Source organism: Lampris incognitus, chromosome 9 (genome assembly GCF_029633865.1).
Source record: "Lampris incognitus isolate fLamInc1 chromosome 9, fLamInc1.hap2, whole genome shotgun sequence".
NCBI classification, from domain to species: Eukaryota; Metazoa; Chordata; class Actinopteri; order Lampriformes; family Lampridae; genus Lampris; species Lampris incognitus.
The window spans coordinates 27,714,137-27,727,697 of NC_079219.1; the positions used below are offsets into that span (position 1 = coordinate 27,714,137).

Consider the following 13,561-nt stretch of genomic DNA (forward strand, 5'->3'; position numbering starts at 1 on the left):
TAGGGATGTTGGCACCTTAGTTATATATAGAGATGCAACCGGTTTTGAGCTGAAGATGATATTCTCAGGTACTGCTACAGATCTATGTATGAACATCTGAAATACTTTAGCCTAAATCTAAATTTCTGGCACTTGATAAAAAGTCATCACCCTGGAACGGACGATGTAACAGTGCTGCCCGATGAGTTGCTCATGTCTCCCAGAAAAGTCCAATTAAATCAGAAAATGGCATAAGGTCATACAGTTTTCATTATCGATTGAAACTTGGAAGCACTTTCATACAACAGAGAAAACAATCTGAAAATGTTTGATCCAACCATAAATGTGGGGAAAAAAGGCAAAAACAAGCATTCAAAAGCCTAGGTCATACAAGGTCATTTGATAAAAGCAATAAGTCATATCAAGTACGACTCCCGAGCTTCTTTTTTCTTAACTATCTACAACACTCATCAGCTATGATTTTGCCCACGTCTGTGAGACGCATGTCATAGACAGGGAGCCATGGTCAAACAACTTATACGGCAGACTCCCCTTGGATGTCCAGGTGTCTGTCTGTGGGTCATAGCACTCGAAACTGTCCGAGTCCTCTATAACGTCATGGCCGCTGATGGAGCGTCCTCCGGTAATGTAGAGTTTGCTGTCAAGGACGGTGGCAGAGTGATGCATCCGCCGCTCCTTTAGGTTGGCACACTTGATGAATCGGTTGGCCTTAGTGTCATAGGCGATCATCCTCCTGGTGTACCCTGTGACACAGGGAAAAGGAACGACACCACAGATGACTATGAGAAGGCGTCCAATGTGGCAGCAGTTGAGTGTAGCCACGCAACACTGGCGTTTAGCGGGATTATTTTTTTTAACATTTTTTTTCTCCCTTTTTCTCCCCAATTGTAGACGTCCAATTACCCCACTCTTCCGAGCCGTCCCGGTCGTTGCTTCACCCCCTCTGTCTATCTCCTCCGATACATGTGGAGTTTTCAGTGCTTCATTTCATCTGACAGTGAGGAGTTTCGCCAGGGGGACGTAGCGTGTGGGAGGATCATGCTATCCCCCCCATTTCTCCCTCCCCCCTGAACAGGCACTCCGACCGACCAGAGGAGGCGCTAGTGCAGTGACCAGGACACATACCCACATCCGGCTTCCCACCCGCAGACACGGCCAATTGTGTCTGTAGAGACGCCCGACCAAGCCGGAAGTAACGCGGGGATTCGAACCGGCGATCCCCATGTTGGTAGGCAACGGAATAGACCGCTACGCTACCCGGACGCCCACGTTTAGAGTTTGATAACCACCACCCCCCTCCCCAAATTACCATTAATCACAACGGAAGTGAAGAGTTAAGACTAAAATGGGATTAAAGATAGAGAGAAATAACAACGCATTTTTATTTATTTTTTTGGATTTGGGTCTAAATGTGCTTTGAGTGTTTTTGACAGAGCATTGAAACATTCTTGTTATTTTTTGCAATACTTTCAACTCAAATGAAATTGAAAAAGTCTACATAATGCTCAGACAAAAGTTGGTCAGACAGCAGGATCTATGAATCATTCAGAGGGCTTGTATCAGAGATTCTCTCTCAGTCTGTACAAACACACAAGTGGGCTGAAAAAAGTGATTTTTTTTCAGTCAATTCATTCTGGGCAGAAACGATAATTTGATGTTTCTGTTCTTTAGTTTTGTCCCTGACATAACATTCCTAAACCTGTTAGAGCAAAATAAAATACCAGTTAATGCCGTTCTTTTTAACATAAATTTAATAGACGTTAATATAGAAATAACGGAAAATAAGAGAAACAGGTTGATAAAAAAAAAGACTGCTGACATAGTGAAAAAGTGCTTGATTGAGGAAGAGACAGCAGTAAACGAGTGTGTCTGTAATGTGTACATTAATAAATAGAGGCCTACCGAGGCGTGCTATGGAGCCAAAGCCATTTTGGAGTCTGGAGGTAAAACAGAAATAGTACTTCTTGTGAAATCTAAATTGCAGATGAAGACAAATTCGATTTCTTGTTGAGACTTCAAATTAACGTTTCTGTGCCAGAACAATACAATTTACAATTTCATTTAGCATACTAAAGATGAGTATATTTTCATTTCTGTTTCAATTCTTTGAATTTTTTTTCCACATTTTTTCCATTTCAGTTCTTTGAATTTGTTCAATTTTTTTCAATCCAACGAAAATGTGTTAATTTCTTTTTTGTTCCCTGGACCAGCTCAAAGCCCTGGTAGAGAGGCAGATTATTTTTGTTCCCTTTTACTTAATTTACAGCGAACTTTACTTTTACAAACATTTGCCTCACCCACCTCCGATGATGTAGATCTTGTCATCGATGACAGCAGCCGGAGCAGAAACGTTCTTCACTGTCCTGTTCTCCATCTTAGACCACAGGTTCCTAGTAATGTGATATACCTAATGTTGATGAGAGAGAGAGAGAGAGAGAGAGAGAGAGAGAGAGAGAGAGAGAGAGAGAGAGAGAGAGAGAGAGAGAGAGAGAGAGAGAGAGAGAGAGAGAGAGAGAGAGAGAGAGAGAGACAGAGAGAGAGAGAGAGAGACAGAGAGAGAGAGAGAGAGAGAGAGAGAGAGAGAGAGAGAGAGAGAGAGAGAGAGAGAGAGAGAGAGAGAGAGAGAGAGAGAGAGAGAGAGAGAGAGAGAGAGAGAGAGAGAGAGAGAAGTAGCAAAGAGTGGGTGAATGGACAATGGATGGATGAGTGAATATCTGGATAGATGTATGAATAATCTGCAACAGCTATGACGGAAAATGAAATAACATATTTATGAACAGCTCAATTGGTAGATGAAAGAATAAACACTCATACTATGAATGGGTGATCTGAAAGCCTAATATTTTACCTGTATTATTCGGGCAGGGTTTTGCATCGCATCTTCTCCTCCAAACATGTAGATCCTTTGGTTGGTAGCAGCCATTGCTGGATGCAGTACAGCCTCAGGCATGGGTGCCATAGACTCCCATTGGTTGAACATACTGTTGTACCTGGTGACATTATTTGTGCGTGTGAATTAAAAACCTTCATGTTTTTACTGGCCAGCAGGTGAATTAGGCCTGGGACATATATGCTGCTGGAACAGGTGTGCGCCATCTCCCTGCATTTACAGTGTTGCAGGGTCAGTGCTGTTGCTAACAGATTCTTCTGCTTAGAGGTATTAAATAACTAATTAAATATCCCATTGGGATCATAAAGCTTTTCCTCTCACCTCTCCACGCTGTCGCACACCCGTCTATCGGGGCCAAGTCCACCCAAGATAAAGATAAAGTGGAGGTAGGAGACGCTTTTGTGGGCAAAGCGAGGCTGAAGCATGGGCTCCACTGTCCACCACTGGTTAGTTTTGAGAGAAAGGGTGTAGACAGTTGTGCTGACCTGGCTGTGGTTAGTGTTGGCGATCAGGCCTCCCAAAACATAGAGGACGCTGTGGAGGCAGACGTAGGAGGCTTTGTACAGGCGGACAGGCAACTTGGCAAGCCTCTGCCAATTCTGTCTCTTCTCATCAAAGATCAGGGCCTCCCTCGACGTTTGCTCATTGTTCTTCCTCCCCCCTACAAGCACCAGTGTCTCATGGCAAGTGTACCGTCTTGGTGCCACCCAAAGCGGTTGGAATTCAGCTGTCATATTTCTGATAGATTTTATGTTGACAGAGAACATGAGGCGTCGAACAGATTCAATCAGCTCAGTGCAGAGGGTGGAGGACTGAATCAGGGGATCGTTGGCAATGAACTGGAAGAGGTAGGTTGGGTGGATGTAGCGGAGACGGACTTTCTTGAAAAGATCACTGATGGCACCACGTCTGGAAAAAGGATCGTGGTGGATCCAGGCCACCAGCGTCTCAAAGACCTGCTCCTCCTCGGCACAAAGGCTGTCGTCCTCCAAGTAGCCAATGAGCTCTGGTAAAGAAAGTTCACAAAGATCCTCAGATGCTGACACATCAGAGAAGCTCCTCGCAGCCATCTCCTTGGCCTTTTCCTTTAAACTGTCACAATTCAGGATCTCAGAGAGTCTTATCATGCTCAAACAGTTGTCTGGGCTCAATTGCCCTTGGAGAAAACCTGAGCAGGCCTCAAAAAGGCGGCCATATTGCAACATGGACGCTGCCTGCATCAGAGGTAGCACAACATCCAATGTGATGCTAATGAGCCCTGTGTAAATGTAGTCAATAACACTGCTCAAAATTGCCGACGTGATACCCTTCAATTCAATCTTGGTCTGTTTTCTCTCCACGAAGTCACTGCAGAACATGGCTCTGAAATAAGGGCTGCTGGAGACCAGGACATTGCGGTGACATGGGATCTCCATATTGTCTGAACACAGTAACACATCAGTAAGGACATTCTCCTGTCTCAGTCTGTTGAGTTGCTGGAGAAGGCTGGAGGACTGCTCCTTGTCTCTGAAGTGGAGGACCTCGACTGCTGGTTGGACCATGCTGAAAAGAAGGGAGATTTTGATGTTTAGGGTCAAAGTGGGTTGCAAAGGTATGATACATCCAGTGTTCCTCAACGCATACTGTAAATGTATCATATTTATTTTCCTTTTAAATAGTTTTTCTCATATTTTATGGCATTAGATGCTTTAAAACCTTACCAGCTTGTCAAGCTTTGTTTCTTAAGGTTTTTTCACAGTTTAATAAATCATCGGCAATATAAACTGTCATTGCCATAGACTCAGCAATCACCTAATCTACTACATTATCTTCCATAAATCCTTATTCTTAAACAATTGCTTGTTCATCAGGAATGTAACATCAGGCCAGCAGCCATTTGGGGCTAATGGCAGTCATGAAATTAGTGTGCCCCCAAACAATGGCAGCACCATTACACTTCTAGCAAATCAGGGGCAAGTTTTCCAAAAGAGCAGGGGGATTGACGTCATCTCAGGTCATTTGTATGCCAATAAATAAAGATGATCTCAGCCTTAAAAATCCTTTGGGAAACAGAGCCCAGGCATTTGTCAGTACAAAGCAAGTATCCAAATCCATGGAGCCTCTGAGGACTCAAATTTTGTAAATTCAGATTTAAAATCATAGGTCAAAATTTTGACCAAAAGTGTGGAATGTTGTGAAGACAAAGACAAAAAAGCTGTCTGTAAGAGCACACTTAAGCTTATGAGTTCAAGTTACCCCTGTTGCTATAGAATCAGGTTAGGGTATTTTTGTAGTAAATGTGAAGCTTTCTCTGTTATTTACAACAAAATTAAATGTACAGCTAAAAAAACAAAAACAAAATAAAACCTACAAACTTCATAATGTCTTTATGTACATATCATTGCTTTTAGATCATGTCGCTCTGAATCAGGACTTTGTCACAGAAAATGTTTGCCTGAAAAAGCTATTTAGTCAAATTATCAAGAGCAAAAAGTCATTCCGAGGGATGACATAATTTTCCTTGCTCATAACACAACTTCACCAATTTAATGAACATTTTTAAATGGTAGCAAAATATTTTCTCTCAATTTCAGGAATTTCTTGAAGAAAATCATCACACACCTTTTGGGCAGTTTTTTTTAAATTCTTTAGCATAAACAAGATTTTAATAATCATGACATGATGAAATTACTCGTTTCAGTGAATATTTTTTACAGCGTCCTATGTTTATAGATGCACAGCGGGCCTGGCCTCGATTTGTTCAGGCACTTTACGCGTGCTGATGGCCTGGATGCCGACTCGCTTCTGAAATGCATAAAACAGACCCTTGGCCAGTGCAACATTGACCAAAACATATGTGTGGGACAGTGTCATGATGCGGCTGCCGTTATGTCGGGGTGCAAGAACGGAGTACAGCAGAAATTTAAACAGGGGGTGCCAGGTGTGTTGTACGTCCACTGCCATGCGCACAGACTAAACCTAGTGTTGGTTGATGTGGTCAGCAACGTGGAGGCAGCAGCATAATTTTTTCAAAGTGTACAAATGTGGTACAACTTTTACTCTAACTCGGTCGCTCATGACCTATTTATCAAGAAACAGAGAGAAATGGAAACTGCACAGCCAGTCGAACTTAAGAGCCTATCCGACACACGCTGGGCATGTCAGTACTTAGCGTTGCTGGCTATCCGTAAATCACTACCTGCAGTTAGAGCAACACTCGTGGATGCACGGAGGAAAACTGAGGCCAGAGCCGTGAGTGGACTTAATGATGAACAGTTTGTCTTGCTGTTATGTCTGCACACATCGACAGTGCTGCATTTGATTTGGTGCTGTTCTATTGTGCTAGGATCGATTGGCGATGCCTGCGAGCTCTGGGTTGTTTGATCGGGTCTGCCTGTGATGCCACAGCGATAGGGGCTGTGCTGTCTCAAACCCAGAACGGTGTGGAGAAGCCCATCGCCTTCGCCTCCCGTGCCCTCAACCTGACCGAGCAGCGGTACTCCGTGGGTGAGCGTGAGGCGTTAGCCTGTATCTGGGCTTGTGAAAGGTGGCACCTCTACCTCTATGGCCGCTCCTTCACCCTCAGGACAGATCACCAGGCCCTGACAGCGCTGCTGTCCACATCTGGGACAGGCCACAAACCCCTGAGGCTGCACCGCTGGTCTGACCGCCTCCGCCAGTACAACTTCAGCCTGCAGTTCACCCCAGGCAGAGACAATGTTGTCGCCGACCTGCTCTCTCGCTCTGTCTCCACCCCAGCTCCACAGACGGACACTGACTGTGTGGAAAAGGACATTGTCCAAATGCTACACACACCCCTTCAGGCCACTGTCTCTCTGCAGAAGCTGAGGGCAGCCTCCGAACAGGACCCTGTCCTCTCCCAGCTCCGCACCTACATCCAGAACGGCTGGCCTCACAAGGTCCCAGAGGAGCTGGCTGCGTTCGCCCGAGTCAGACAGGAGCTCTCCTACTGGAACGACACCTGCGTGGCACGTGGGTTTTGCACAGTGGTCCCAGCTGCTGTCCGTGCACGTGTTTTGAATATGGCGCATGAAGGCCATCTGGGCATTGTGAAACTGAAACAGCGCTGCCGAGACCTGGTGTGGTGGCCGGGGATAGACAGATATTGAGGCTCTGGTGAAGGACTGCTCTGCCTGCCTTGTGAGTGGCAAGACTGGCCACCAGGCTCCCCCACCCCTGCAACCTCTCGCCTGGCCCTCTCAGCCCTGGGAACACCTGCAGTTGGACATTTGTGGTGAGATCCATGGAGTTCCCCACCACCAACGCTTCATGGTGGTCGCCTATGAGCTACACTCAAAATGGCCTGAACTCACCACTTCTGGCACTGTGACCTCACAGATCATCATCGACTTCCTGGACTCTCTTTTCTCTCGCTGGGGCCTCCCAAAGACCATCACCACTGACCACGGCCCTCAGCTGGTCTCTACTGAGTTCACTGCTTATCTCGAAAGCAAGGGCATCCGTCATATACGCACTGCGTACTACCACCCCCAGGCCAATGGCGGCGTTGAACGTTTTCACCAGTCACTGAAGAACGGCCTCAGAGCACACATGGCCCATGGGTGCTCTTTCACGCAGGCCATCCGTCACACTCTGCTGCACTATCGGGCCACACAGCACTCGACCACAGGCGTCTCCCCAGCCTCTCTCATGCTAGGCTGGGAACTGTGCATGCCCCTTGACAGGCTCCGCCCCTCCACACCCCAGGCACCTCCCTCTGGGGTCAGAGCCTCAGTCACTCGTCAGCAGACGCGGATGAAGCAACGGTTTGACCAGTCAAAACGAACCAGGGTGCCAGACATCAATGTGTCAGACTGGGTCAGGGTCCGCAGGCCGCACAGGGACAATAAAATGGCTTCATACTGGTCCTCTCCTCTCCAAGTCACCCGTCAGCTGGGCCCAGCCACTTACCTCCTCAGCGATGGCACTCGGTGGCACTCCAGTCGTCGACGGAAGGTGTCAGCTCCGCCACACACAGCTGGTGACACAACTATAGCCATTCCCTCAGCATGGCGAGACGCCCCGGGGCTTCATGCAGCTCCTACACGGGCCCCAGACATTCCTGGGCCTCAGCTTCCCCTGTCTTCTCCCTCCCCACCTCGGCCTTCCCAGCCTCAGGCCGCCCCGCGACCTGTTCGCACACGTTTACGCCCTGGCCACCTAGAGGACTTTGTGTCAACCTTTCATGTTTGAAATCCTGCCGGGGGGGGGGGGGTGTTATGTCTGCACACATCGACAGTGCTGCATTTGATTTGATGCTGTTCTATTGTGCTGGGATCGATTGGTGATGCCTGCGGGTTCTGGGTTGTTTGATCGGGTCTGCCTGTGATGCTGTGTCAGTCTAAATAAAGAATGCAACGTAGCGGTTGTGTCGAGCGACAGCGCTGTGTCCTGACGTGATTTCTAAATACAATACTTGCTTCTCACGCTTTTCGAGGATCTGTTCCGCATCACAAAGTTCATGTCTGACCAGCTCCAATCTCCCAGCCTTGAGCTTGCCACGACAGTGGATTTAGCGGACTCTGTGATAGCGATACTGTCAGACAAACGGGCAGAGGAGTCGTGGAGGGAAATCCGGGAACGAGCAACGGACCTGTGCGTTATAGCCGGAGTACAGTGTGGGGGGCCCCGCCGGAAACGGGGCAGGCACAGCGCCCTCGACGGCTACAGGAGTTTTATGTCGAGGCCCCCATCGAGCGCACACCTGTTGCTGATATGCCCCCTGATGCGCTGCGCGCACATTGTTTCTACCCGGTGATCGACAAACTTGTGGCTGAAATGAAAAGACGTTTCTCAACCGAGGCTGGATGGAGGTGTGCTAACCGGAGTCTCAGCACTCAGCCCCAAACATGCGTCTTTCCTAGACATCTCTGCAGCCCATGGCCCAGTTCTATGGCGTGACAGAAGAGAACCTCACCGCAGAGCTATACCAGGTTAAGCGTCTGCTGGAAAGAAAGAAAAGCAAGGGACATGCTGCGGATGACATGGCGGACTTTCTTGCTTTAATGCGGCCCTACCAAGACGCTTTTTCTGGATTTACACAAACTCATCTGCATTGCACTGACTCTGCCTGTGACCTCTGCAACGTGCGAACGCAGCTTCTCTTGCCTCCGTCGCATCAAGAACTATCTACGGAACAGCAGCGGTGATGCCCGAAATACCAACGCGGCCCTGTTGGCCATCAGCAAATAAAGGACGAAGGCCTTGGATGTCCAGCGCATCATTGATGTGTTTGCCAACAACCACAACTGCCGGATTGTGCTCCTTTGAAGCCGTCAATGGTGAGTCTGAATATATTTTAAATGAGCTAATATGTTTGATTTGAAAACTGCTGATTGTATCGTCTTTCGCTGCGACACATGGTTTACTGTTGCCATGGTGTTGTGGCCCACTTGTTTGTAGCTTAGCTAAGCCTTGCCTGGTCTAGCAGAGCTTAACTTACGTTGTTAGCTTTGGGCTACGCTTGTGGTTATTTTGTTTCTCCTGCCGGGGATGGCAGTTTTTAACTTGGACGTGTTTGTCGTTAATTGTGCTTTGGGTCAGCTTAATGACTGAAGGAAAGCTGACTTGGGTCATCCTCGGGTTGGTAAGCGACCGGGCAGCAGTCTGTCAAGAACTTAGCGAGTGAGTTAAGAGAGTGACACATTTTTGTTCTGGTTCGAGGCTATTTCTTAATGCTGCCGCCGGGCAGCATGTTTGTTCTTGCTCTATTTCTTAATGCTGCCGCCGTGCAGCACAAATGCTATGTGTTTGTTCTTGCTCTATTTCTTAATGCTGCCGCCGTGCAGAATAAAAGCTGTGTGTTTGTTTGCTGTCGCCGTGCAGCCTGTGAACGAGTCAGGATGAATACTACCCTGTCTAAACTTAGTAATAGGCTAGTGACCGTCCGTACGACTGTTGCTCTCGATGTAGGCAAATATTGCGTGTGAAAAAGGGGAGTCCGTGGTGCAATCGTCTTGCATAGTAGCCTAATGCGTGGTATTTATAGCTGTTTGGGGGGGGGGGGCTATTCCATTGTGTATATATTCACATTGAAATTGATTCAAGCCCGACCACTGTATGGATTGACCAAGAAAAACACTCTGGCGCCGCCGCTGCATGGGTGTTGGACTCTCTGATCTTCATGGAGACTGGATGGCCTTACAGAGCCTAGTGGATCACCGCAGAAACGCCTGCACAACTATTTCTGCTGCCAGTGTGTAACTGTCATGCGACAGTGTTGACGTTGTCATCTCTGAGGGCAGGAATACCGGCTCAACTAGACTCACTTCACGGAGAAAAATCACTCGTGCACTTCATCGGTGTTGCTGTAACCGGAATGTTGGTTTCTTTATTTTGTGCGTGCTCTTTTATAGACCACAGGTCAACACAACAGCGCCCTCTAGTGGTGACATCAGTAAGTATAAGAGCACATACACATAACCTTGGTTTAGCCAATATTGTAACACCCCCACTTGCTCTATACTGTACACATCAGTCACAAAACATTTACATCCCAAACATATATCTTTGTTGTGTACCGTTTTCGGCTCATCCTCATTTCTCCTTCACTTTGTGCAAAATAAATCCCTAGGAAATGCTTAAGTCAGTGTGAACTAAATCAAGTGCTGCTTTTGCCCTGGCGTCTGGTCCTCTGTTTCTACTCTGAGCAAATTTCCCTTGTGTGCACACTTCACATTTTAGTTTAGACTTATCATTTTCCCTTAATTTTCATTCCCTCTACTACATTTTCCAACTTTGACGCATCCTCATAGTTACAGTGACCTAGTATTTCGTGCCAGGTTTGTATATCATAGCATCCATGACGCCCATCACCTTGTTCATCATCTACAGTGTTCAGATAGTAAAGTCTACTGTACACTTTGATGTCAAACCTGGTGCCATCCTTGTGGATGAGGTGGTTGTGTCCTTTCCTAAAGTTGACTGCCGCTCCGTTGTCCGTCGCTGCTTTAACAGAGAAAATGTCTTGTGGATATGATGGAATATACAGCGCCTTCTTCAGCGTTGTCTTCACCCGGCGACCCTCACTGTCCAGCAGGCAGACCTCCGCTTCAACCTCACTGTCCAGCAGGCAGACCTCCGCTTCAGCGCGACACCGCTTGTTTTCGTCCCGTCAGCCAACTCCAAAACGTGTGTCTAGCTGGAAACTGTCATCAACCCTCCTAAACTTTCTGATGTCGGTGATCGTGTGTGACGTTGCGCCCGTATCCACCATCAGACCTCTCTGTTTTACTCCACTGACCTGACAGTCATCAATTTTGAAAGCGAAAGTGTGATCCTGTGCATCCACTGCTTGTTTCACGTTGTCTCGTCTTTTCCGTCTGCACGTGGCGTCTGCACGTGAGTGGCGCTCTGGCAAACACTGCACCACCGTCTCTGCGCTGGACGCTCGCCTCCAGTAACGTTGCATGTCCGGGCTTTGTGTCCCTTTTGGCCGCAGTTGTAGCAGCTAGCAGGTTATCTCCGAGCTCTTTTCTTTCTCTCTCCCCCTCACTCTCGTTGTTGAGCTGCTTGTCTTCATCGCGTTGTCATCGTTCGGGTTGCCATTAAACTGCTCCGTGCTCTCATAACTTCTCAGCTTGGTTTTGAACTCCGCAAAAAGTTATCTTCTCATCACCCTGCGTTATGTGGATGGAAAACGGCTTAAATGATTCGGGCAAGCCTTTCACAATCATAGCAATTAACAGTCCGTCGCCAAGAACCTCGTCTGCATTTCTCAGCGCTGTTATAGCCGTTTCTGCACGAATGGTGTATTGTGTGACGGTCTCATTTGCCGCTTTCTGGAGAGATGTTAGCTCTGTGTAGAGGCTCATCACACGTGGCTTCCCTTTGCCAGCGTAGTGGTCCCTCAGTATCTCCAACGCTCTTCTTCCATCGTCGGCGGCTTCTCTCATAATCAGGGAGAGACTTTTGTCGTCCAAAAATTGTATCTATTCAGCATATGCATCTTCATTTTTCTTTGCATCTTCGACGACCACGTCCTCATTTTCGTCGTCATCTGGCTCTTGTAATATGGTCTCTTTAAGACCGATCAAACGCAGATGGCAAAAAAACTTGGTTTCCCATAACTCGTAATTTTTCTCATCTCCGTCGAAGCATAGTCTGTACCATCGGCTTCCACCTTCCCTTCTGAGCCCATAACCTGTTGACGTTGTCATCTTTGAGGGCAGGGATACCGGCTCAACGAGACTCATTTCACGGAGAAAAATCACGCGTGCACTTCATCGGTGTTGCTGCAACCGGAATGGTGGTTTCTTCATTTTGAGCATGCTTTTTTATAGACCACAGGTCAACACAGCAGCGACCTCTAGTGGTGACATCAGTAAGTATAAGAGCACATACACTATACTTGGTTTAGCTAATATTGTAACAGACAGGGGCTGCTTGTGTTGTATTGTGACATTTTAGGTGCAAAATCTCCCAAAACAAATTCAATTTTAATTTCTTGGCTTCCAAATTAGATATCTGTAACTGCATCACATCCATTCATCCATGACCTTAACTGCTTATCCTGCTCTCAGGGTCACGGGGATGCTGGAGCCTATCCCAGTAGTCATTGGGCGGCAGGCAGGGATACACCCTGGACAGGCCACCAGGCCATCACAGGGCACTGCATTACCTTTCTAAGCTTTTTGCACCAACACTGGATCAGATGTAATTCAGCAAAAAAACACAAAAAAACAAAAACCCACAATCCATTGAGTAAGCTTAACAACAGAAACAATAACAATTTGTTTGGTTTGTAGTTTAAAAATTACATTGTTTAACACATTATTGGACATGCTGGATAATGCTGCTGTCAGAATTTTGGCAAAGTAAAGACAAACAAGTAAAGCTGTAAGGTAAATGCTTATTTTCCATCAGTGCCAAAGCAGTTTGAAATTTTGACAACATCAAGAATGGAACGAGATATATCCATGATGCTTGTATCCCTGGAAAACACTTGCAATACTTCTCCAACACTGCGATATGTCTCCTACCTTCTTTTCTCCCCCTCTCTCTCTTTATACAATTTCTAGATGTCCCTCTTTGCACTTGAAGCGAAATCTCAGCAGAAAATGTGGCGACTTGACATTTTCCTGTACTTGTTCTTCTTGTCTCTCGTGTCGAGGCTGTGTGTCCGTATGTTCCAAGAGAGGCTGTCTCTGTGTAGGAGCTGGTTGTGCTCTGTTTGTTGTTATGGTGTCTTTCCACGAGGCCTCTGTGTACATTCCCAACACTAAAAATAGGGCCTCTCTTTAGCAACACAGCAGCCGACCTACATGTGACTGTGAAATATCTCTCTCTCTCTCTCTCTCTCTCTCTCGCTCTCACTCACTCGCTCATTCACTCTCTTCTACTTTTCTCTCTCTCTCCCACTTTCTCCTTTCTACGGCTCCCTCACACATACGCGGCTGCCTTGTTGGTGAGGTGGTCTAACACTTCCAGGACTTTCTGTGCGGAAGAGACAAACACAAAGCTCACTAATACTGCATGGAAATGTCAGAGTGTGCGGAAAAAGAACAATTCAATGCAAAACAAACCCCAGTCACTAACTACCGTAAAATCATACTGCTAATAATTACTAATAAAGCTGTTATTTATTATTATTATTATTGTTGTTGTTATTATATATTATTATTATACTACCATAAAATCATATTGCTAATAATTGCTAATAAAGCTACACTG

The 13,561-nt window shown here is 46.7% G+C and overlaps 1 protein-coding gene across 1 annotated transcript; it reads right to left on the reverse strand.

Annotated features, from left to right (window-relative positions):
• Positions 1 to 206: 206 nt before the first annotated feature.
• On the reverse strand, positions 207 to 13,006 carry LOC130118337 (kelch-like protein 38). The gene is made up of 5 exons (XM_056286755.1): positions 12,871 to 13,006; positions 3,212 to 4,432; positions 2,849 to 2,990; positions 2,302 to 2,407; positions 207 to 743 (listed from the first exon to the last, which is right to left on the reverse strand). Exons 2-5 carry the CDS (start codon positions 4,429 to 4,431, stop codon positions 454 to 456), a joined length of 1,758 nt encoding a protein of 585 aa, XP_056142730.1. The 5' UTR covers position 4,432; positions 12,871 to 13,006; the 3' UTR covers positions 207 to 453.
• Positions 13,007 to 13,561: the final 555 nt, after the last annotated feature.

Excerpts from the sequence above, each read along its gene's own strand:
- LOC130118337 (XM_056286755.1), bottom strand. The coding sequence starts at position 4,431 with ATGGTCCAACCAGCAGTCGAGGTCCTCCACTTCAGAGACAAGGAGCAG. Across the intron at positions 2,408-2,848 it reads ACCCTGCCCGAATAATACAG|GTATATCACATTACTAGGAA; the intron begins GTAAAATATTAG and ends CATCAACATTAG. Across the intron at positions 744-2,301 it reads CAAGATCTACATCATCGGAG|GGTACACCAGGAGGATGATC; the intron begins GTGGGTGAGGCA and ends CCTGTGTCACAG.